This window comes from Patiria miniata, unplaced genomic scaffold (assembly GCF_015706575.1).
Source record: "Patiria miniata isolate m_02_andy unplaced genomic scaffold, ASM1570657v1 HiC_scaffold_2, whole genome shotgun sequence".
Taxonomy (NCBI): Eukaryota; Metazoa; Echinodermata; class Asteroidea; order Valvatida; family Asterinidae; genus Patiria; species Patiria miniata.
The window spans coordinates 10,092,234-10,116,796 of NW_024037058.1; the positions used below are offsets into that span (position 1 = coordinate 10,092,234).

The window sequence follows — 24,563 nt, forward strand, 5'->3', positions numbered from 1 at the left end:
AGAAAATGCTAAATGCTGCCGATCACAATACGTCGTCTCCGCTGTGCGTCGCATTAAGGATAGTATGTAAGGCTGCGGAGATAGTTGCCATTGCTTTCATCTTGTGCACCATATATAGACAGACACTTTACAATTTCAACATTTTCTGTTCTTTTGAGACGCCCTAACAAGGAGAATTTTATGAAAGTGGTGATGAGAGAAACTCCAGTCATGGAGAATACTTCAGTGTCGAATTCCACCTCAATTTTTGAAAACACAGACTCGGATTCAGGCCTGTCTGACACGGCTGGAAACATATTTTGGTTATCTGTACAGAGCGTCATTTTCTTATTCGGCGTGCCTGGTAACTGCCTCATACTTCGTGTCGACTGGACAAAGACTTTGAAGACCAGTACCCATGTCCTGATCATGTCCTTAGCCTGGGCCGATCTGGTCGCCTGCTTGCTGGCTGTGCATCGTATTTATGGTAAGGTTGCTGAAATGGCTAGATATGAGGTTCCGGTGTTCTCATTTATTATCCACGCTTTTGAATCAACGGCCATCGGTACGTCGGTTATGTTGTCTTCTGTGATCGCAGCGGACCGCTACGACTGCGTATGCCGGCCACACCGCCGGTTCTTCACCCACAAACGCGGCAAGATAGCAGCTTGGGCAGCATTCGTATTCTCACTGGTCATCAATGTTCCTGCCTTCATCCCCGAAACCCTTGCTAGCGGGCAGTCGTTGGAAAAGGCATTCGAAGTCATTTGCTTCGTCGTGGCGCTCGTGATGATCGCCCTTTGTTACTGCAAAGTCTACACAGCCATCAAGAAACACACCAAAGTCGACATCAAAAGTACCACTAGAAATTGCAGCGTCTCTCGATTAGCCGACGAATGCTCGACAAGGCCACATGACTCCGTATTGAAAAATGTCAAACCGAACATTCCTGCCGTCACCTCCGTGTCGACGTTCGTCTGTAAACCATGCTCGAGTGCAGCAGCTGATGCCAGCAGAATCGTAGAAAGCAAGGGAGTGCCAAACCACGAATTCGACGAATCGACCTTTGACGAAAGCGGGAAAAGATGGGCCAGTCACCCACAAGCGACTTTGACCACACATGAACTTGCGTCAAAGGATACACAATCTCGTGTTGAGAAGAATGACAGTTATCCTCGCCAACACCAAGGTAATGCAGGACGCGCACAACCAAAGGCAGATGCAGCAGTTTTACAGCGTAAGACAACCAGGATGCTCTTCATCACCAGCGTTGTGTTTCTCCTGACCTGGCTACCCTACTGGATCCGTGTTGCGGCTGTGTTTGCTTTCTTCAACGACTCAGTGTTGCATTTGATCCTCCGGCAGCTCTCCGTAACTCTTTACGTCAACAACGCAGTGAATCCGCTGATTTACGGACTTGCCAACAGACGGTTCAGGAAAGACTGCAAGGCAGTTCTCAGTAAGGTTAGGCTCTGTTAAAATGACACTAGTTAACGCGTTTTGCTGTCTTAATTGTGAGTGTACCTTGACTACACAATTTTTGACAAGCAGAAAATATACAGCAATTATATTTATGAAGACACGAGGTGTTGTAAATTTTAACCCTATCGCGACCGGAGCGTTTGGGTCTACTGATGCGGCGACCGATTTTTTTTTCGACCAATTTTCTCGTCGGTGTTGTTCAATATGACGTTGCGGTGCCGTCACAAGAGGTGGCTTAACTATTTTGGTCAATTTTTGGTCAAAATCAGTAGTATTGACATTTCTTTTACAATTTTTTTTCAAAATTGTTTTTCAAATTTGGCACAAATGTTCTTTGGGTCAATTGGCATCCAACGTTACCGACAGAGGGCGGTATACTCACTTTTCTTCTGAAATCAAGATCCCCTTTTTTGTGTCCCAAAATTTGAATTTTTAACCAGATTTGGCACCAATGAAGTAATCATGCTAGTGTATCGAATGCTTTGCAGTTTGCATTGATAGGTCTCCTTAAACAAAGACAATTGTGCAGAGAAGGTGACATTTGTTTTGCACCAATGTTGGCTATATTAATTTCCCAATGTGTATTATAATTGGTCACTTGACCATGAATTTTAGTCTAAAGTAGAAACATAATAATAATAATAACATTTATAAAGCGCAGATAATCGCAGAAAAATCCACCTCAAGGCGCTTAAACAAAGAAAAGACATACAAACTGTATTATTTAAGTTAAAAAACTAATTCCAATAAAACCTTAAGACAAAAGCTGCATGGGGGGCCTACAATCTAACATTTAAAAAGCGATTTAGAACACACAAGCAAACATACTAGATAAAAACAGGAATAAATAGGTATTTGCCAATAAAATACAACGATCAAACCTTTGTACATGGAAAACACCAGACAGACAGTCGTCGTGAGCCCGGCAGAAGGGCATATGAGCATATGCCCTTATGCAATAGTGCGTAATAACCAGAATGTTCCCAGCAAAAGGGCATATGCAGAAAAATGCCTCCATTTTAATGAAATTTAAACATTTTCGTCAAAATGCGGGCGGGGGAACATTGGAACCTTTTAATGCAATTTTCTTGGAAATGATTTTTGTGTCAGAACGCTCATATGCCCTTCTGCCGGACTACTACTACTGTAGCGCAATGCATTTTATAGAGAGTGCACTTTAATTCTTTACTGGTAGCCAGCGGAGTGCACGTGCACTCACCCAGGTGTATGGGGGCACCAGCCAATAGCCCCAGTGTATATAAGCACTCAGCTTTGCTCTCTTTCTGCTGTGGCTGTAAACCGAGCGCGGTCTCATGAAGTATTCTCGCACTGCTCTAATCAATCAACCAATCAAAGCAATCAACCAATAACCAATCACCTGCAGTCGCAATGGAGGGAGCCTCATACTTTGTGTGAGTGTAATTGACAAATGATTCCTGCATCATAATCCAGATAATTAAGTAATCTCTGAGGCTATAAGGTAAGTGATTAAATACATGATCACGTAGGCGAGGCACCTAGGTAGGCTGAAACTGGAATAAGGAATAAATCGCCAAAGCTAAGGGTAGGCGCAAATCAGTGTCCGGTGTCCCATTCCTTCCCCGAGATATCTCCCCCGTCTGTGTCAGCCCAGTGAGTGGAGTGAGTGATGGGGTGTTGTTTTTGGTAGTCTGCTGCGGGACTGGCGGTAAATCTCCGCCGAAACGGATCTGCGTACCCGACCGTAGAGGCTAGGCCGTTCGCAGCTACTCGCCGGGGCAGTCGTCCGAGGCAGTACCACTACACTACTAATTCACTGCATTAAAATAGTGTTTAAAAAGATGAGTCTTTAGACGACTCTTGAACAAATCAAGTGTCATCGAGTCCTTGATATAATTATGACGGCAAACTGTTCCAGAGAGAGGGAGCAGCAGCACTGAATGCTCTGCCACCGTCCGTGGAGGTCCCTGGAGGTAGAGTGTGTGCCTGCAACATCACGAACGATGCAGACCGTAGTTGGCGAGTGGGCCGATAACAATGTACCAGCTCCTGTAAGTAGGATGGTGCCAGTCCGTGCACTGCTTTAAATGTGAGGATGAGAGTTTTGTAGATGATTCGCTGTGACACTGGGAGCCAATGAAGTGATTGTAGGATTGGGGTTATGTTTTCGCTTCGCTTGCAGCGACAAACCAATCTGGCTGCAGCATTTTGCAGACGTTGCAGTCCCTCTATCTCATTGGTCGGGAGGCCAAGATAGCGCTTTGTTATATTTTTGCCATTTTTTGGTACCAAAAACCAGTGTTTTTGATACAGTTTCCATAAATGTTTCATCCAAATGTTTTCAAATTTGGTACAAATATTTTTTTCAGTTTGATGAGTTTTGACAACTCATCAAATTGAACAAGTTTTGGCTGAAAAATTACCGAGAGAGGGCGCTGTACCCATTATTTTGGCAAAATCATAATTTTTGTGATTTTGTCCAAACCTTTGATTTTTTTCAACCACAATCGGCACAAATGAAGTATGTTAGTGTTATGAATGCTTGGATTTATAAGTACCCCAAAATAACCCCAAGTAACCCGAAAGAAAATTGTGCAAAAACGTGAAAACAAGCTCTTGCACCTAGCGGCCATATAAGTTTCCTGAGCACGTATTGCAGTTGGTCACGTGATCATGGATTTTAGTCCAAAGTGGATGCTTGATAGGTTCGGGCAAAAAAAACCAAATGGTTTTGACTCACAAAAGTGCATACTTTTCATTAAAAAAAAAAATACAAAATGACCAAATGTTATGATTACCGTCAGTTGCCATTGTAACGACGGGCATCCTATGGCGTATATTTGGTACCATGCTGACCCCCGATAACAGTTAGAACAAGTCACTTAATTTCATGCCGATCGGCTTAAACGTTCCAGAGCTATTATAAGAAGTTAACAGGGATGCACATTGCGCCCTGGTCCTGATAGGGATAGTCACGGTGACTCTTTGTACTATATGAATGTTAAAAAATGTGGAAGGAACGGTAGGAATCTGGAAAACGAAAGATCAAAATAGAAATCGTCCCTCATCTTCGTTACATCTTAATGGGTCAAAGAGAGATATTGCCACATAAGCGGAGAACTTTAATAATTTGCCTTTTTAAATTTAAATTCGAATGAAGATTTACCTGTGACTCCAGTGGTATTCATTGCTCAAAACTGAATACCAAGCCTACCTCTCCCAGGTTAAGCGCTTGGTATGCTTTCTTAATATCTGTCGGTTCATCGCGTACGTTATGTCAAAAGGATGCCTGCCTCCTTTGTCTGTCATAGCTCACGTGTCGGTTTGCCTTTCTTGTGAAGGCGTTCACTGATCAGGTCTCGTTTGCATTGCTCTTCTCTCATAGCCTTATGGATGTCTGAAATGGTCTCACTTTGAACGTATCACCTTATCTTAGAGTGTTTCTCTGTCTCATCTTATAAGGTGAAATTTCCCTGGCACAAACTGAACTTGAAAGATTCGCGCCGTTCTCCCTGCTTAACAAGGAAAGTTTTCCAAGCTGCGGTATTTGTATTTTTATACGTATTTTCTTGTTATTCCGACTCACTGTTTGTGATAGTCCATTTCTTAGTAGGATTATGATTATGAAGATTTGTCCAGAATAAATTTGAGTTATAGGTTTGACGGACAATTTCAGTTTGGCGATATTTTCTTGCATCTTTTTCCAAACTATGTCGATTAGAATGTGCCGTTTTAAGCTTGAAACAGTAACACGGCGCAGCAGCGTATATATTGCACATTATGTCAGTTGCCACTCTGAAATAGCTCTTTGAATAACTTTTTTAGAAAAATTTGACGTCAACACTCCTAAGGCCTATTGACAATGGTGACATTGCGCAACTTCGCCGTTGTACACAATCGTACTTGCTCAGTGGCGTAGCCAAGAATTTTTCAGTTGGGGGGGGGGGGGGGGGGGCGCTGGGGGAGGGGGGGGGGCTGGAACATTTCATGGGGGGGGGGCGTCATGTAGATCAATGAGAATTTTTTTTAGAAACTCAAAATCTCAGGGGGGGGGGGGGAGGGCGACTGGGGGGCGACAAGGTTTCATGGGTGTCGCCCCCCACGCCCCCCCCCCCCCCCCGTGGCTACGCCACTGTACTTGCTCAGCTTCCACAGCAACCACAACAACCACAACAAAAGAAAACAGGAACAAATGAAAGAGAGAAAAAAGTCATAAGCTTTAAACTCGGATCTGAATTTGATTATGATCCTTCTGGACGTCTCAAATTTAATGGACAGGGATGGGGAAGACACCAGGTGAGTGATGGCACCATATACCGCAATTCAATTGTTCTCCCAAAAAAGACCTGTGCACATCCAGATCAAATTACCCCACAGAGATATGCGCTATTTCGGTTTGGTACAGAGCGTGACTCCTTCAGACTGCTCAAGAAGAAAAAGAGAGTAATTTCTAGATACGCACGTGACTTAAATCTATCACCAAATATGATAGAATGTCCCAGTCCTCGGCAGATGCAGTTTTTAAATTGAATAAAAGAGAAAGGGAATATGAAGCCATTAAATATAATGCATCGCTGAAAATAAACGAAATGGCATGCGCATGACCGTGATTGGCCGCCCTCACAGTGCACAGCAAAAACGTACAATTGGGTTGGTCACATCGTCTCCTCTGTCCGTCGCAATTACGTATAAAAGGTAATGCGGCGGAGATAGTTGCTTTCATCTGGCACACGTACCTGTCCAGCAGACAACACTCCAATGTCACATCCGCTGTTCTTCTCAGCCAACTTAAGAAAAAGAGTTTCACATAGGTTTGTCGACAAAATCTTAAGCCATGGAGCACACGCAAGAGCCGAATTCCACCTCTATTTCTGAAAACATTTCTGATTTAGTCCTGACTGCCACCGTTGAAAACCTATTCAAGTTGATTGTGCAAAGCATCGTTTTCATTTTCGGCGTTCCCGGTAATTGCCTCATACTCCGTGTCTTCTGGACAAAGACTCTAAAAACCAGCACCCATGTATTCATCATTGCCTTAGCCTGGGCTGATCTGGCTGTCTGCGTGCTGGCTGTGTATTCTATTTATCATACGGTGGCTCAAATCACCGGCAATGAGGTCCATGAGTTCACATTTGTTTTCTCAGCTTTTCAGGGAATAACCCTCGGCACGTCGGTTATGATGACTACTGTGATCGCAGCGGACCGCTACGACTGCATATGCCGGCCACACCGCCGGTTCTTCACCCACAAACGCGGAAAGATAGCAGCTTGGGCAGCATTTGTATTCTCACTTGTCATCAATATTCCTGGCTTAATCCCCAGAACACCTGGATCGAGTTACCGGTCCTTGGACCTTTTGAGGTTGGCATTCCAAGTCATTTGCTTCGTCGTGGCGCTCGTGTTGATCGCCCTGTGTTACGGCAAAGTCTACATGACCATCAAGAAACACACCAAAGTCGGCGTCAAAAGTACCACTCGAGATTGCAGACTAGCGGACCAATGTTCGACAAGGCCACACGATTCCGTGCTCACAAATATTGAACCGAACATTTCTGCCGTCGCTTCCGTATCGACGTTAACCAAACCACGATCGAGTACGGCAGCTGATGCCAGTAGACAGGTAGAAAACAAGGGAGCACCAGGCCACGAAATCGACGAATTGACCTTTGATGAAAGCGGGAAAAGATGTGCCAGTCACCCACAAGCGAATTTGACCAAAAATTGTCTTGTGTCGAAGGATAAAGACCCTCGTGTTGTAAATGGTACCAATGACACTCGACAACATCAAGGTTACGCTGGACGCGCACCACCAAAGGCAGATGCAGCAGTTTTACAGCGTAAGACAACCAGGATGCTCTTCATCACCAGCGTTGTGTTTCTCCTGACCTGGCTACCCTACTGGATCCGTGTTGCTGCTACGATTGCTTCATACTCCGACCCACTGTTCAATACGATCCTCCAGCAGCTCTCCGTAACTCTTTACGTCAACAACGCCGTGAATCCACTGATTTATGGACTTGCCAACAGACGGTTCAGGAAAGACTGCAAAGCAGTTCTCAGTAGGATTCAGCTCTGCTATAGATAGACACTAGTTGATGCGATTCGTTGACTTTACGTATTTGATGTTTGAATTGTAAGTACATATACATTTAGGACACATTTTTTGACAAAATATATAATAAACAGAACCACAGAATATGAACACAAAAGGTGTTCTACAGGGTGAGTAACCAAAAAACGAAACCCAAATGTAGGGACCATTGTTTTAGGGAAGTTCTGAATGTAGCATTTTCAAAATCTAGGATATGGAAGCCAAATTTTAAGCTTTCTTTAAGTACAAGAATTATTCAAATCACTTATGAAGTACAAGAAATATTCAAATCACTTGTGTACTTTTCAAGGTACAGAATAAACACAACCACCGTTTTAAGGTTCTGCCCACGGATCACAAAAAAATAAGTGTTCTTTCACAAAAACGAAAAGAAATCACATAGGGATGTGTGAATTGTTTTCGTTTTGCTGAAAGAACGCACGCCTTTTTTTGTGATCCGTGGACAGAACCTTAAAACGTTGGTTGTGTTTATTCTGTAAGTTGAAAAGTACATAAATTATTTGAATGATATTTGTACTAGAAAAAAGGTGATGAACTGGGCTTTCATATCCTAGATTTTAAAGTGCTACATGCAGAACTTTAATAAAACAGTAGTCCCAACATTTGGGTTTCGTTTTTTTTTTACTCACCCTGTATAGACTTTTAATTTTATGAAGACCCGAGTATTTTGGGCTGCTCGTGGCCGCGGGGCACATTGTTTCCCCATCCTCATTTCAATGTGCAGCAGCCGTATTTATTAAAATTTGGTTGCTAACCCACAAAAATGACAACAATAGGCGCTTTACCATATTTTGGGTTATTTTTGGTTGAAAACAGTATTTTTCACGTAATTTCTACACTTTTTATCCAAATTGTTTCAAATTAAATACACACTTTCTTCGGGTCAAATACTCATCAAACTGAACAACATTTGGCATCCAAAATCAGCGACAGACTACAAAAATCCGAGCGCTATAACAATTTTTGTTTTGCAAAATCGAATTTTTGCAATTTTGTCCAGAAACGAGATATTTTTTCCATGTTATGAAAGAAGTTTTATGAATGTTTTTGATTTATGAGAACCCGAAAAGAAGAAACACATTTTGCAATTTTTTCCCGCACCCATATTGGTTTCCCAGCATGCATTGTTGTTGGTCAAGTGGACATGAATTTTAGTCTAAAGTGGATACTTGATGGATTCAGGCAAAGAAAACATGGTTTTGACTCACAAAAAAATGCATATTTTTGTTGCATTTAATTCAAAATGACCGGTTTATAATAATCATTTCGCTTGTAATGGTAACAACTGACATCTTATAGTATAGTTTTGGTAGCATGTTGCACTGGGCCCCATTGAACTTAGGATAAGTGACCAAATTTCATGCCGATCAGCCTAAGCGTTCCGGAGCTGTTACAAGAAGTTGAATAAGGAGGCACATTTGTGTTGTTGTGATAGTATGGAATGAATGGTAAGATTCTTGTCTTCGATAAATCTCAAGGAGTCAAAGAGAGAGCTGGCCACATACGGCTTTCTTGATTTGCCTTTTATTCAATTTAAGTCAAATGAAGGTGTATTTATCTGTGAGTCATGTAGTAATGCGTCGAAAATAATTGCACAATCGTTCTTGTTCAGCCTCATAAAAGGGGGGGGGGGTTTCAAAGGTAATGGCAAATATTAACCAGCTTCAAACCAGCTTTTGATTTTGATTACAGCTCTTCCTGGTTTCTCCAATTTAATTATCAGAGATAGGAAAAACATCAGTTGAGCGATTGCACCATGTACCGCGATTCAATTACGCCAAACAAAACCAGTTCCTGTACACACCCAGATTAAATGTATACCTCACAGAGACTTGTTTTTTATGTTTTAAAAGCTTAAGTTGAAAGCGTAGTGTTCAATAGGATAACGGCTCCTATTCACTGGAGATGCATGTCAACAAACAAGGAAAAAGCAACACAAAGCTGCTACGTACAATGCTTTGCTGATCATGAGCGAAATTTGGCACGCGCATGACCATGATTTGCCAACCTAGTTCCAATACCCAGCAAGAAATGTTAAATCACATCGCCAACACGGTCAACATGGGTGGACCACATCGTCTCCGTTGTACGTCGCATTACATATAAATATAGGCAATAGGTAATGCTGCGGAGATAGTTGGCGGAGTGCTTATATTACGCCTGGCGGACCTGGATAGACGGACAACATTACAAAGTAACGTCCGCTGTTCGTCTGAGCCAACTTTAAGAGGATACTTTTAACATCAGTTTGAAGGGAGAAACCCCAGCCATGGAAAACACTTCGTTGCTGAATTGCACGTCTGCTTTTGAAAACACAGACTCGTATTCAGGCCTGTCTGACACGGCTGGAAACATATTCCAGCTGATTGTACAGAGCATTGCTATCCTTTTCGGCACACCTGGCAACTGCCTCATACTCCGTGTCTACTGGACAAAGACTCTGAAAACCAGTACCCATGTTCTGATCATGGCCTTAGCCTGGGCCGATCTGACCGTCTGCGTGCTGGCTGTGCATCGTATTTATGATAAGGTTGCTGATATGGCTGGCTATGAGGTTCCGCAGTTCACATTTATTATTTGGGCTCTTGGGACAACAGCCATCGGTACGTCGATTATGATGACCGCTGTGATCGCAGCGGACCGCTACGACTGCGTATGCCGGTCACATCTCCGGTTCTTCACCCACAAACGCGGCAAGATAGCAGCTGGGGCAGCATTTGTATTCTCACTGGTCATCAATATTCCTGCCATCATCCCAATAACCGTCAAATTCGCTTCGCATTCGCTTCGCATTCGCTTGCGCATTCGCTTGCGCATTCGCTTGCGCATTCGCTTGCGCATTCGCTTGCGCATTCGCTTGCGCATTCGCTTGCGCATTCGCTTGCGCATTCGCTTGCGCATTCGCTTGCGCATTCGCTTGCGCATGAAGTATGAACCAGGCTTTATACTGTACAATCGTTCTTGTTCGGCTTGTTCAGAGAGAAAAAAAAATTGTAAGCATGTGTAGATTCCGAAATTCGCTTATTCACTTAGCGCGGTAAGTGACAGCACCACCAATCGGTGACACCCCATTCCCCAACGTGCTTTGTCTCTCACCGCTGGCCGGCGCACCGCTCGCACCGCTCAAATAATTAAGTTAACCAAGTTTCTTAATAACAAAATAAACTATACATCATTATCCCAAATACGGACTACATTCTGTCTACGCAACTGCGCATAGCTGTGGTGAGGCCAAAAATGGCTAGACTTACTTCCAGCCAATATAGACCAGTTTCCACCATTATAACAAGTGATCTTTGTTATCATTTTATTTCATTTCGTGACTTGAAAAGGGTCACGATTCACAGTCAGTACCTGACTCGGTGTGTACTTTTAGAAACTTTAATTGTGCCAATCGGAAAGTTGTTCGTAGTGACTACTTTCTTCTGTGAGCCAGTACCAAGCTTTTGAAGCAGAAGATCCCGATCTGAAATAATCTCCCTTTAAGGATATTTGGTAGTCCGCATTTGACTTGTTATTTCCACTTGTACAAGTAAAACCCTCTCAACGACGATCGTTTAGAGCTGCATGGATGACTTCGGGTTTATACGCGTCAAGCTACAATAAACAAAATCACTATGTAAATAGAAATAAGACTTCGACCAGGTTTCTTCTTTCATATAAACTCTGGACCAAGATGAACACCAGAGTCAGATGGGTAATTTGATTCCTTCTAGCCATGTGATGGTGTCCTCGTCGAGTGTAAGTGTTTTTGTGCTAGCATTTGTAATTGTTTTTTTGTTGTTGAAATGTTTGAATATTAATTCTTTTTTGGGGGTACCGGTGAGCAAATGTAATTTACTTGATTGATCGATAAAGTATTTCAATGCAGTTCAAATCAATTCAATCAAAATATGCCACGATAAAATTTCTATACACACCAATATTAAATTATCTCACAGAAACCTGCTCTGATTTTGAAAGCTCGATAATTTCCTTCACTCAGACCAGCTCACGAAAAAAGAAGAGGTTATTATCTATAAGCACTTGAGTTGTCTTCGTCTATTGGCACGTTTCTCACGCAATGCTTTGAAAGCCTAGTATTGACCAGGATATTTATAGAATATGCTGCCAGTCTCCGGGGATGTGTGTTCCCAACAAAATAAGATCAAAGGTTTCAAAGCCGATATTTATAATGCTTCGCTGATTTATATAAACGACATTGGCACGCGCGTGACCGTAATTTGCCAACCCACCTCTCAAAACACATCAGGAAAATTGTTAATGGGGCCGATCACAATACGTCGTCTCCGCTGTGCGTCACATTAAGTATAAAAGGTAATGCTGTGGAGATAGTGCGGGAGTTATTTCTTCTGGCGCACCATTATAGACAGACGCATACAATTGTAACATCTGCTGTAGAGTTGAGACGCCCTAAAAATTTAAGAATTTTAACACAATTGTGTTGAGAGAAACTCAAGCCATGGAGAATACTTCAATGCCGAATTCCACCTCCATTTTTGAAAACACTGAGTCGGATTCAGGCCTGTCTGACACGGTTGGAGACCTATTCCAGCTGATTGTGCAGAGCGTCATTTTCTTATTCGGCGTGCCCGGTAACTGCCTCATACTCCGTGTCTACTGGACAAAGACTCTAACAACCAGCACCCATGTTTTCATCATGGGCTTAGCCTGGGCCGATCTGGCAGTCTGCGTGCTGGCTGTGCATCGTATTTATTATCAGGTTTCTTATATGGCTGGCTATAAGGTTCCGCAGTTCACGTTTATTTTTTGGGCTCTTGAGACAACAGCCATCGCTACGTCGATTATGATGACCGCTGTGATCGCAGCGGACCGCTACGACTGCGTATGCCGGCCACACCGCCGGTTCTTCACCCACAAACGCGGCAAGATATCAGCTTTGGCGGCATTTGTATTCTCACTGGTCATCAATATTCCTGCCTTCATACCCACAACCCCTGGATCTAGCGAAAGTCAGTCCGTGGCCCTTTGGAAGTTGGCATTCCAGGTTATTTGCTTCGTCGTTGCGCTCGTGATGATCGCCCTGTGTTACGGCAAAGTCTACATGACCATCAAGAAACACACCAAAGTCGGCGTCAAAAGTACCACTCGAGATTGCAGATTAGCGGACCAATGTTCGACAAGGCCACACGATTCCGTGCTCACAAATGTTGAACCGAACATTGCTGCCGTCTCTTCCGTATCGACGTTAACCAAACCATGCTCGAGTACGGCAGCTGATGCCAGTAGAATGGTAGAAAGCAAGGGAGCACCAGGCCACGAACTCGACGAATCGACCTTTGACGAAAGCGGGAAAAGATGGGCCACTCACCCACAAGCGAATTTGACCACACATGAACTTGCGTCAAAGCATACACAATCTCGTGTTGAGAAGAATGACAGTTATCCTCGCCAACACCAAGGTAATGCAGGACGTGCACAACCAAAGGCAGATGCAGCAGTTTTACAGCGTAAGACAACCAGGATGCTCTTCATCACCAGCGTTGTGTTTCTCCTGACCTGGCTACCCTACTGGATGCGTCTTGCCGCTGTGTTTGCGTCCTACTTCGACCCAGTGTTCGAAATGATCCTCGGGCAGCTCTACGTAACTCTTTACGTCAACAACGCAGTGAATCCGCTGATTTACGGACTTGCCAACAGACGGTTCAGGAAAGACTGCAAGGCAGTTCTCAGTAAGATTAGGCTCTGTTAAAATGACACTAGTTAACGCGTTTTGTTGTCTTAATTGTGAGTGTACCTTGACTACACCATTTTTGACAAGCAGAAAATAAACGGAAATTATATTTATGAAGACAAGAGGTGTTGTAAACTTTAACCCTATCGTGACCGGAGCGTTTGGGTCTACTGATGCGGCGACCGATTTTTTTTCGACCGATTTTTTCGTCGGTGTTGTACAATATGACGTTGCGGTGCCGTCACAACAAGAGGTAGCTTAACTATTTTGGCCCATTTTTGGTCAAAATCAGTAGTATTGACATTTCTTTTACATTTTTCATCAAAATTGTTTTTCAAATTTGGCACAAATGTTCTTTGGGTCAATTCTTTTGGCATCCAACGTTACCGACAGTGGGCGGTATACTAACTTTTCTTCTTAAATCAAGATCCCCTTTTTTGTGTCCCAAAATTTGAATTTTTCAACCAAATTTGGCACCAATGAAGTACTCACGCTAGTGTATCGAATGCTTTGCAGTTTGCATTGATAGGTCTCCTTTAACAAAGACAATTGTGCAGAGAAGGTGACATTTGTTTTGCACCAAGGTTGGCTATATTAATTTCCCAATGTGGATTATAATTGGTCACTTGACCATGAATTTTAGTCTAAAGTAGATACATAATAATAATAATAGAGAAATTTATAAAGCGCAGACAATCGCAGAAAAATCCACCTCAAGGCGCTTAAACAAAGAATAGACATACAAACTGTATTATTTAAGTTAAAAAACTAATTCCAATAAAACCTTAAGACAATACAAAAACAATTCAAAAAGCTGCATGGGGGGCCTACAATCTAACATTTAAAAAGCGATTTAGAACACACAAGCAAACATACTAGATAAAACAGGAATAAATAGGTATTTGCCAATAAAATACAACGATCAAACCTTTGTACATGGAAAACACCAGACAGACAGTCGTCGTGAGCCCGGCAGAAGGGCATATGTGCATATGCCCTTATGCAATAGCGTGTAATAACCAAAATGTTCCCAGCAAAAGGGCATATGCAGAAAAATGCCTCCATTTTAAGGAAATTTAAACAGTTTCGTCAAAATACGCGCGGGGGAACATTGGAACCTCTTAATGCAATTTTCTTGGAAATGATTTTTGTGTCAGAACGCTCATTTTATGCCCTTCTGCCGGACTACTACTACTGTAGCGCAATGCATGTTATAGAGAGTGCACTTTAATTCTTTACTGGCAGCCAGCGGAGTGCGCGTGCACTCACCCAGGTGTATGGGGACACCAGCCAATAGCCCCAGTGTATATAAGCACTCAGCTTCGCTCTCTTTCTGCTGTGGCTGTAAACCGAGCGCGGTCTCATGAAGTGTTCTCGCGAAAACACAGACTCGTATTCAGGCCTGTCTGAAACGGTTGGAAACATATTCCAGCTGATTGTACAGAGCATTGCTATCCTTTTCGGCACACCTGGCAACTGCCTCATACTCCGTGTCTACTGGACAAGGACTCTGAAAACCAGTACCCATGTTCTGATCATGGCCTTAGCCTGGGCCGATCTGACCGTCTGCGTGCTGGCTGTGCATCGTATTTATGATAAGGCTGCTGAAATGGCTGGCTACGAGGTCCAGGAGTCCCATTATATTATATTTCCTCTTGAGACAACAGCCATCGGTACGTCGATTATGATGACTGCTGTGATCGCAGCGGACCGCTACGACTGCATATGCCGGTCACACCGCCGGTTCTTCACCCACAAACGCGGCAAGATAGCAGCTTGGGCAGCATTTGTGTTCTCACTGGTCACCAATATTCCTGCCATCATCCCAAGAACCTCTGCCAGCAAGCAGTCATTGGAACTTTTGCAGTTAGCATTTCCGGCCATTTGCTTCGTCGTTGCGCTCGTGATGATCGCCCTGTGTTACGGCAAAGTCTACACGACCATCAAGAAACACACCAAAGTCGACGTAAAAAATGCTACTCAAGATTGCGGCGTCTCGCGATTAGCCGAGGATTGCTCGACAAGGCTGCATGAATCCATATTAAAAAATGTCGAACAGAATATTCCTGCCGTGGCTTTCATGTCCACGACGTTCATAAAGAAACCATGCCCGAGCACGGACACTGATTTCAGCACAATGGCACAAAGCAAAGGAGCATCGAGCCACGAAATCAACGAATCAACCGTTGAAAAAAGTGGGAAAAAATGGGCTACTCACCCACAAGCGACATTGACCAAACATGTCCTTGTGTCAAAGACTACTGAATCTTGTAGAGTGAACGGGACCACTGACCCTCGCCCACACCAAGGTGCAGGACGCCCAAAACCAAAGCCAGACGCAGCAGTTTTACAGCGTAAGACAACCAGAATGCTCTTCATCACCAGCGTTGTGTTTCTCCTGACCTGGCTACCCTACTGGATTCGTTTTGCCGGTACATTTGCTTCCTACTCCGACCCAGTGTTCCATATGATCCTCGGGCAGCTCTCCGTCACTCTTTTTGTCAACAACGCCGTGAATCTGCTGATCTACGGACTAGCCAACAGGCGATTCAGGAAAGACTGCAAGGCAGTTCTCAGCAAGATAAAGATCTTTTAGAAAGACTCGGTTCGTTTTCTTTACGCATTTGATGTCTGAATTGTAAGCGTACCTATAAGACACCGCTTTTGACAAAAACATAAAATAAACAGAAATATGAAACAGAACACAAGAAGGGGGGGGGGGGGGGTTCCGCCATGATCCCCCATTCCATTTTTCATATTGGAAGGAATGTTGGTTGCCCGCTAATCCCCAAAAATTGACAACCAGAGGGCGCTTTACCATATTTTCGTTAATTTTTTATCGAAAACAGTTTTTGTTGCATAATTTTTGGCATCCTGGTAGTACAATCACCGATAGTGGGCCTTATACACACTTTTGTTTTGCGAAATAACATTTTCAAAATTGTCCAAACAAAATCTGCACTAATGACGTACTTTGTTTGATGAATGCTTTGCGTTTATAAGTACCCCAAAACAAAGAATTATTGTGCAGAAAAGGTAATTTTTGTCGCGCTAATGGCGGCCATATTGATTTCCCAGCATGCATTATAATCAGGTGACCATAAATGTCAGTCTAAAGTGGATACTTGATAGGCTAGGGCACAAAAAATGACTCATACACTTAGACTACCATCTGAAGATTAAGGCCGAATCATGACGTCATACATATTTCCATTTGTTTAATAAAAAGTGACCAAATGTTATGATTACCATATCGGTTACCATGGTAAGCACCGACATCCTGTAGCATATTTGGTACCATGCTGACCCCCGATAGAAGTTAGGAAAGTTCACCAAATTCCATGCCGATCGGTCTGAGCATTAAGGAGCTATTTACAAGAAGTTTAATCAGGTCGCACATTGCGCCCACGCTCCTGATAGAGTTAGTAACTCAGTAACTCAACACGGTAACTCTTCGTACTTTTCATGCAAGTTACATTATATGGAACGGTAGGCTTAAGGAAAACGAAAGATACAAATAGACGTCGTCCTTCGTCTCCGATACCTTCTAATGAGTCAAAGAGAGAGCTTGCCACATAAACTGATTGCTTGATTTATCCAGATTAAACTTCAGTTGTATGTTTCACGGATAATTTGAGTTTGTGATGCACTCTTTTCCATATTGTATTGATAAGAAAGTGTCATTTCAACATTAAAACAAAAACTGGACACATCAGCATATAAATTACCCGTCGTGCTATTATTTGCACCTTTATGTCAATTGCTACTCTGAAATAGCTTATTGATATAACTTTGACGTCATAAAGTTGACGTCAAAACGTTTGCTTTATTGATAATGGAGACTTCGCGCAATACAGTATAAAGCCCGGTTCATACTCGGGCGAATTTCGCAGCGAATGTTTCATGACGTCAAATTCGCTTCGCATTCGCTTCGCATTCGCTTGCGCATTCGCTTGCGCATTCGCTTGCGCATTCGCTTGCGCATTCGCTTGCGCATTCGCTTGCGCATTCGCTTGCGCATTCGCTTGCGCATGAAGTATGAACCGGGCTTTATACTGTACAATCGTTCTAGTTCGGCTTGTTCAGAGAGAAAAAAAAATTGTAAGCATGTGTAGATTCCGAAATTCGCTTATTCACTTATCGCGGTAAGTGACAGCACCACCAATCGGTGACACCCCATTCCCCAACGTGCTTTGTCTCTCACCGCTGGCCGGCGCACCGCTCGCACCGCTCAAATAATTAAGTTAACCAAGTTTCTTAATAACAAAATAAACTATACATCATTATCCCAAATACGGACTACATTCTGTCTACGCAACTGCGCATAGCTGTGGTGAGGCCAAAAATGGCTAGACTTACTTCCAGCCAATATAGACCAGTTTCCACCATTATAACAAGTGATCTTTGTTATCATTTTATTTCATTTCGTGACTTGAAAAGGGTCACGATTCACAGTCAGTACCTGACTCGGTGTGTACTTTTAGAAACTTTAATTGTGCCAATCGGAAAGTTTTTCGTAGTGACTACTTTCTTCTGTGAGCCAGTACCAAGCTTTTGAAGCAGAAGATCCCGATCTGAAATAATCTCCCTTTAAGGATATTTGGTAGTCCGCATTTGACTTGTTATTTCCACTTGTACAAGTAAAACCCTCTCAACGACGATCGTTTAGAGCTGCATGGATGACTTCGGGTTTATACGCGTCAAGCTACAATAAACAAAATCACTATGTAAATAGAAATAAGACTTCGACCAGGTTTCTTCTTTCATATAAACTCTGGACCAAGATGAACACCAGAGTCAGATGGGTAATTTGATTCCTTCTAGCCATGTGATGGTGTCCTCGTCGAGTGTAAGTGTTTTTGTGCTAGCATTTGTAATTGTTTTTTTGTTGTTGAAATGTTTGAATATTAATTCTTTTTTGGGGGTACCGGTGAGCAAATGTAATTTACTTGATTGATCGATAAAGTATTTCAATGCAGTTCAAATCAATTCAATCAAAATATGCCACGATAAAATTTCTATACACACCAATATTAAATTATCTCACAGAAACCTGCTCTGATTTTGAAAGCTCGATAATTTCCTTCACTCAGACCAGCTCACGAAAAAAGAAGAGGTTATTATCTATAAGCACTTGAATTGTCTTCGTCTATTGGCACGTTTCTCACGCAATGCTTTAAAAGCCTAGTATTGACCAGGATATTTATAGAATATGCTGCCAGTCTCCGGAGATGTGTGTTCCCAACAAAATAAGATCAAAGGTTTCAAAGCCGATATTTATAATGCTTCGCTGATTTATATAAACGACATTGGCACGCGCGTGACCGTAATTTGCCAACCCACCTCTCAAAACACATCAAGAAAATTGTTAATGGGGCCGATCACAATACGTCGTCTCCGCTGTGCGTCACATTAAGTATAAAAGGTAATGCTGTGGAGATAGTGCGGAAGTTCTTTCTTCTGGCCCGTCAGTATAGATAGACGCATACAATTGTAACATCTGCTGTTCTTTTGAGACACCCTAAAAAGGAGAAACTCAAGCCATGGAGAATACTTCAGTGCCGAATTCCACCTCCATTTTTGAAAACACTGAGTCGGATTTAAGACTGTCTGACACGGTTGGAGACCTATTCCAGCTGATTGTGCAGAGCGTCATTTTCTTATTCGGCGTGCCCGGTAACTGCCTCATACTCCGTGTCTACTGGACAAAGACTCTAAAAACCAGTACCCATGTTCTGATCATGGCCTTAGCCTGGGCCGATCTGGCCGTCTGCTTGCTGGCTGTGAATCGTATTTATTATAAGGTTGCTTCCATGGCTGGCCATGAGGTCCCAGAGCTCACATATATTATCTTGGCTCTTCAGTCAATAGCCATCAGCACGTCGATTATGTTAACTGCTGTTATCGCAGCGGACCGCTACGACTGCATATGCCGGCCACAGCGCCGGTTCTTCACCCACAAGCGCGGCAAGATAGCAGCTTGGGCAGCATTTGTATTCTCACTGGTCATCAATATTCCTGCCTTCATTCCGAGAACCCCTGGATCCAGCGACCAGTCATTGCGTCTGTTGAGGTATGCATTCCGGTTCCTTTGGTTTGTCGTGGCGCTCGTGATGATCGCCCTGTGCTACGGCAAAGTCTACATGACCATCAAGAAACACACCAAAGTCGGCGTCAAAAGTACCATTCCAGATTGCAGCGTCTCTCGATTAGCAGATGATTGCCCGACGAGGCTGCAGGATTCCGCAGTCACAAAAGTCGACGCGAACATTCCGATCGTGGAGTCCGTGTCGACGTTCATCAATAAACCATGCTCGAGCAAGTCAGCTGATGGCAGCAGAATGGCACAAAGCAAAGGAGCAACAAGGCACGAAATCGACGCATTAAGCCTTGACGAAAGCGGGAAAAGATGGGTCAGTCACCCACAAGCGACTTTGACCAAACATGGACTTGTGTCGAAGGATACAGAATCTCGCAGACCCCAAGGCAATGCAGGACGCGCACCACGCAATGTGGATACAACACTTTTACAGCGTAAGACAACCAGAATGCTCTTCATCACCAGCGTTGTGTTTCTCCTGACCTGGCTACCCTACTGGATCCGTGTTGCCGCTACGTTTGCTTCCTACTCCGACCCAGTGTTCCATATGATCCTCGGGCTGCTCTACGTAACTTTTTACGTCAACAATGCCGTGAACCCGCTGATCTACGGACTTGCCAACAGGCGATTCAGGAAAGACTGCAATAAAGTTTTCAGTAAGATTAAGCTCCGTTAGAATGACACTATGGCTAATGCGATTCGTTGTCTTCAAGCACTTGATGTCTTATTTGTAAGTGCTTTGACACAATTTTGACAAAAATATGAAATGAACAGAACTGACAGAGCATGAACACAACAGGTGTTAAACAAAATGTATAGACTCTTAACTTTATCACGACCTGGGTATGTATGGCTTCTTGGGGCCGGGGGAGGGGGCAGCACCTTATTCCTTATCCTAATTTCGATATACGGCAGCCGATTTTCCTTAAATTTTGCCAGGAATGTTAGTTGGCCGCTAATCCAAAAAATGACAACAAGAGGGCGCTTTCCCATGTTTTCGCAATGTTTTTTTCCCGAGACAGTATATTTCGTGTAAATTGTACATTTCGTCCAAACACTTGCAAATTTGATAAACACTTTCTTCGTGTTAAAACTCATCCAACTAAAACAACGTTTGGCATCAAAAATCATAGATAGAAGGCTCTATATACGCTTGTGTTAGGAAAAATCACATTGTATTGATTTTGTTCCAAACGTTCGACCACATTCGGCACTAATGACGTAGTTATGATAGTCTTGTGAATGCTTTGCATTTATAATATATACCATATTGTGCAGAAAGAGTGAATTGTCCTTTTTTCGCGCCAAGTGCGGTCATATTGGCTTTCCAGCTTGCATTGTAATTGTTTAGGAGTCCTCGAAGTTTACTCTTAAGTTGATACTTGATATACGGGCAAAGAAAATTGTTTGGCTAAAAAACGTTGATTAAGGCCAAAACAAAATAAGTCTCCGGTTTCTAGTATGCGCGCGCGTCGCCGTAGCCATGTGCGTCGGCAAAATGAAAAAGTTTTGTTGTCAATGAAAGATGATGTCTCAAAACCACCAAACTCACTGGTTTGACTGGAATCCTGCTGCTGCACAATTTTAACGTGTTTTTAGATGGGGTTATGATCGAGAATAAGCTTTATGTGGCCTCTCTGGACTCCCATATATTTGCACTAAGTTTAGTCGGGCACCATTTTGCAGTCATCCGCCGACATTTGAAGCCCAAAAAAAAACAGGTAAAAAAAAAAGCCCCGTCGCCGCACCACTTTTTGGGCAAGCTCCATACCAGAAACCGGAGACCTTTTTGTTTGGCCTAAGCGCATTTTAACTGGATTTCAATATGGACCTGCGGACATCTCGTGATTTTTGAGAAGATCCTGGATGTGGTTGTTTACGATACCGTCACACGCTGAACGCGGAAGTGGCTGGCGGTTATTAGCGGAAATTCTCACACTACACTTACTTAGCAAACAGTATTAATAATAAGTTGGCGTCGCGTCACTCTTGATTCCACCGCCGACCGGAGAAAAGGAAACATTTTCGCCGATGAAATTAAAAATCACAAAAATCTGCAACCGTCCTAGTGTCTTCTGTAATGTTTTCTCCCCAATGCTTCATCGTGGTGAAGATTGGTGGGATTCGAGGTGACATTACTAGCACAGTCCCGTAAAAAGTGGTCCGGCAGCCATTCTACACAAACCCCCAAGCACCGTCGGGTTTTGTGCACAAACCCTATCACTCGGCCGATCACACTAAATTGACTTCGGCAAAACCGCAAGCCTCATCATAAAGAATAAGTTAACCGGACCAACTTTTACGAGTGTGTGTTCCTAATGGAGGACTTTCCAGAAATAGCCCGTATAGTTTTGACAAGATTTGTTCATTGCCATCGTGCTTTTTCGTAACGGTTTACGTTTGCTTCGGTCGGCTCTATTCGTTGACAGGCTGACCTTACTTTTTACACGGCACGGCACACCGCACAAGAAACTATTACTCGCTTCACAATGAAAAAAGTCGCACTGTTATCCTTACTTTATCGGGAGAGTTTTTCATAATTGGTAAACAGTTTCCGATATTTGCATGTTTTTGCTTACTTACTTTGTATCCGACTCAATATTTATGAACGTCCAAGTTCTTACGAGGGTAATGATTATGAAGAGTTATCCTTAATAAATTTGAGTTGGAAGTTTTGACGGATAATATGAGTAAACTTCGGTCATATTTTGACGCAATCTTTTCCACTGATGCACTGTATCGATAAGAAAGTGTCGTTTCAAGTTTTATACAGTTACAGGGCACAGTTCGTGTTATTTATTTGCACCTTATTTTCAGTTGCCACTCTGAAATAACTCACTGATATAACTTTTTAAAGATAAATTTGACTTCAACAAACCTTAGGTCTATTTACAATGGCGACTTCGCGCAACCTCACCGTCTTAAAAGCCTTACGAAATTCTTGTTCAGCCTCATAGCAAAAAGGGGAAAAGAAAAGAAAATAACAAATGAAAAGGAAAAAATCACAAGACCTATCATGATCCTTCCCGGCGCCTCCAATTCAATTAAAGAAGAAAGGACAGACATCAGATGAGCGATGGCACCACATACCGAGCTTCAATTGTGCCCCCGAACAGTTCATGTACATGTCCAGATTAAATTACCTCACAGAGACCTGCCCTGCTTTTGGTTTGGTATAAAGCTCAATAATTTCCTCTAGTCAGACCAGCTCACGAAAAAATGTCAATGTCGATGAGCGGCTGAATTGTCTTCGTCTGTCGCCACGTTTCTAGTTAAAGAGGCAATGATTAATATACAAGGATGTCTCCTTGATAAGAAAAACGGTTACAAAGCCCCTACACACAAAGCATCACTGATACTTGGCCAACCTCCCTTTACACGTTTGTTAAATTGGAATGATCACACGAAGTGACGTACACCATGCAACGCTTACTTATATAGGTAATGCTGCGCAGATGCTTTCCTCTGGTGCACCAGTATAGACTGACATATTAGAGTCGTTACATTTGCTCTCCTGAGCCAACTTACCAGGGAAAATTTTGTCGAGAGAAACTCCAGCCATGGAGAACACTCCAGTGCCTAATTCTACCTCGTTTTTTGAAAACACAAAATCAGATTCAGGCCCGTCTGATACGATGGGAGTTATATTCGAGCTGATTGTGCAGAGTGTAGTTTTCTTATTCGGCGTGCCCGGTAACTGCCTCTTACTCCGTGTCTACTGGACAAAGACTCTAAAAACCAGTACCCATGTTCTGATCATGGCCTTAGCCTGGAATGATCTGGCCGTCTGCGCACTGGCTGTGCATCGTATTTATTATCAGGTTGCTTCCATGGCTGACTATGAGGTCCCGGAGTTCACATTTATTATCGGGGGTCTTGAGGATATAGCCATCTGTACGTCGGTTATGATGACTGCTGTGATCGCAGCGGACCGCTACGACTGCATATGCCGGCCACAGCGCAGGTTCTTCACCCACAAACGCGGCAAGATAGCAGCTTGGGCAGCATTTGTATTCTCACTGGTCATCAAAATTCCTGCCTTCATACCCAGAACCCTAGGATCCAGCGACCAGTCCTTGGACCTTTGGGAGTTGGCATTCGAGGTCATTTACTTCGTCGTGGCGCTCGTGATGATCGCGCTGTGTTACTGCAAAGTCTACACGACCATCAAGAAACACACCAAAGTCGGCGTCAAAAGTACCACTCGAGATTGCAGCCGCGTCTCTCGATTAGGGGACAAATGCTCGACACGGCTTCAGGATTCCGTATTCACAAATGTCGAACCGAACGTTCCTACCATCGCTTCCGTGTCGACGTTGATCAGTAAACCATGCTCGAGCACGGCAGCTGATGCCAGTAGAATGGCACAAAGCAAGGGAGCACCGAGCCACGAAATCGACGAATTCGCCCTTGATGAAAGCGGGAAAAGATGGACTAGTCAACCAGGAGCGACTTTGTCTGAACTTGTTCTTGTGCCAGAGGATACAGAATCTGGTCTTGAGATTAAGAACAGTAACCCTCGCAAAGCCCAAGATAATGCAGAGCGCGCACCACCAACGGCAGATGCAGCAGTTTTACAGCGTAAGACAACCAGGATGCTCTTCATCACCAGCGTTGTGTTTCTCCTGACCTGGCTACCCTACTGGATTTATGTTGCCGCTACGTTTGCTTCCTACTCTGACCCAATGTTCAATGCTATCATGGAACAGCTCTCCGTAACTTTTTACGTCAACAATGCAGTTAATCCGCTCATTTACGGACTTGCCAACAGGCGGTTCAGGAAAGACTTCAAGGCAGTTCTTAGTAAGATGAGGCTCTGTTAAAATTACAGAACTATATTGTAAGAGAACCTTTTAAATGATTTACACTCAAAGTTTAATCTAACAAAGGTACTGTTAAAGCTTGTTATATTTTGGGTGATATAAATATATATCTGTTAAATTACAGTAGTCAGTCCTCAAATGGAACTTTTGTTAGTGAACTTATTAATAGTCTTTCTGCGGACAATTCTGTTCCTATGATTTTTATGGCCAACTCGAAATGACTCTGAGCTAATTTTTTCACTGATCAATATTATTTTCAAAAAGTAGAGTAGATTGAAAAGTGGCCTCCTTTATTATAAAAGTGATCTTTGCTATTCTATTTCATTACGTGACTTTAAAAGGGTCAAGATTCACAGTCAGTCCCTGACTCGGTGTGTGTACTTTGAAATGCCA

General features: G+C 43.1%; 6 protein-coding genes across 6 annotated transcripts; all 6 read left to right on the forward strand.

Moving 5' to 3' along the window:
* Nucleotides 1–210: 210 nt before the first annotated feature.
* LOC119726327 (D(2)-like dopamine receptor) lies at nucleotides 211–1,458 on the forward strand. Its single transcript, XM_038197982.1, has one exon. The coding sequence runs from the start codon at nucleotides 211–213 to the stop codon at nucleotides 1,456–1,458; it is 1,248 nt and encodes a 415-aa protein (XP_038053910.1).
* Nucleotides 1,459–6,274: 4,816 nt separating this feature from the next.
* LOC119726328 (alpha-2Db adrenergic receptor-like) lies at nucleotides 6,275–7,617 on the forward strand. Its single transcript, XM_038197984.1, has one exon. It carries the CDS (start codon nucleotides 6,275–6,277, stop codon nucleotides 7,523–7,525), a length of 1,251 nt encoding a protein of 416 aa, XP_038053912.1. The 3' UTR covers nucleotides 7,526–7,617.
* A 4,397-nt stretch (nucleotides 7,618–12,014) lies between these two features.
* LOC119726329 (D(2) dopamine receptor-like) lies at nucleotides 12,015–13,265 on the forward strand. Its single transcript, XM_038197985.1, has one exon. The coding sequence runs from the start codon at nucleotides 12,015–12,017 to the stop codon at nucleotides 13,263–13,265; it is 1,251 nt and encodes a 416-aa protein (XP_038053913.1).
* A 1,345-nt stretch (nucleotides 13,266–14,610) lies between these two features.
* LOC119726330 lies at nucleotides 14,611–15,843 on the forward strand. The gene has a single exon (XM_038197986.1). It carries the CDS (start codon nucleotides 14,611–14,613, stop codon nucleotides 15,841–15,843), a length of 1,233 nt encoding a protein of 410 aa, XP_038053914.1.
* Nucleotides 15,844–18,790: 2,947 nt separating this feature from the next.
* Nucleotides 18,791–20,023, forward strand: LOC119726331 (gastrin/cholecystokinin type B receptor-like). Its single transcript, XM_038197987.1, has one exon. The coding sequence runs from the start codon at nucleotides 18,791–18,793 to the stop codon at nucleotides 20,021–20,023; it is 1,233 nt and encodes a 410-aa protein (XP_038053915.1).
* A 2,959-nt stretch (nucleotides 20,024–22,982) lies between these two features.
* On the forward strand, nucleotides 22,983–24,170 carry LOC119726332 (D(2) dopamine receptor-like). The gene has a single exon (XM_038197988.1). It carries the CDS (start codon nucleotides 22,983–22,985, stop codon nucleotides 24,168–24,170), a length of 1,188 nt encoding a protein of 395 aa, XP_038053916.1.
* The last annotated feature ends 393 nt before the right edge of the window (nucleotides 24,171–24,563 follow it).

Coding starts and splice junctions, on each gene's coding strand:
- LOC119726329 (XM_038197985.1), top strand. CDS start 12,015: ATGGAGAATACTTCAATGCCGAATTCCACCTCCATTTTTGAAAACACT.
- LOC119726328 (XM_038197984.1), top strand. CDS start 6,275: ATGGAGCACACGCAAGAGCCGAATTCCACCTCTATTTCTGAAAACATT.
- LOC119726327 (XM_038197982.1), top strand. CDS start 211: ATGGAGAATACTTCAGTGTCGAATTCCACCTCAATTTTTGAAAACACA.
- LOC119726330 (XM_038197986.1), top strand. CDS start 14,611: ATGAAGTGTTCTCGCGAAAACACAGACTCGTATTCAGGCCTGTCTGAA.
- LOC119726331 (XM_038197987.1), top strand. CDS start 18,791: ATGGAGAATACTTCAGTGCCGAATTCCACCTCCATTTTTGAAAACACT.
- LOC119726332 (XM_038197988.1), top strand. CDS start 22,983: ATGGGAGTTATATTCGAGCTGATTGTGCAGAGTGTAGTTTTCTTATTC.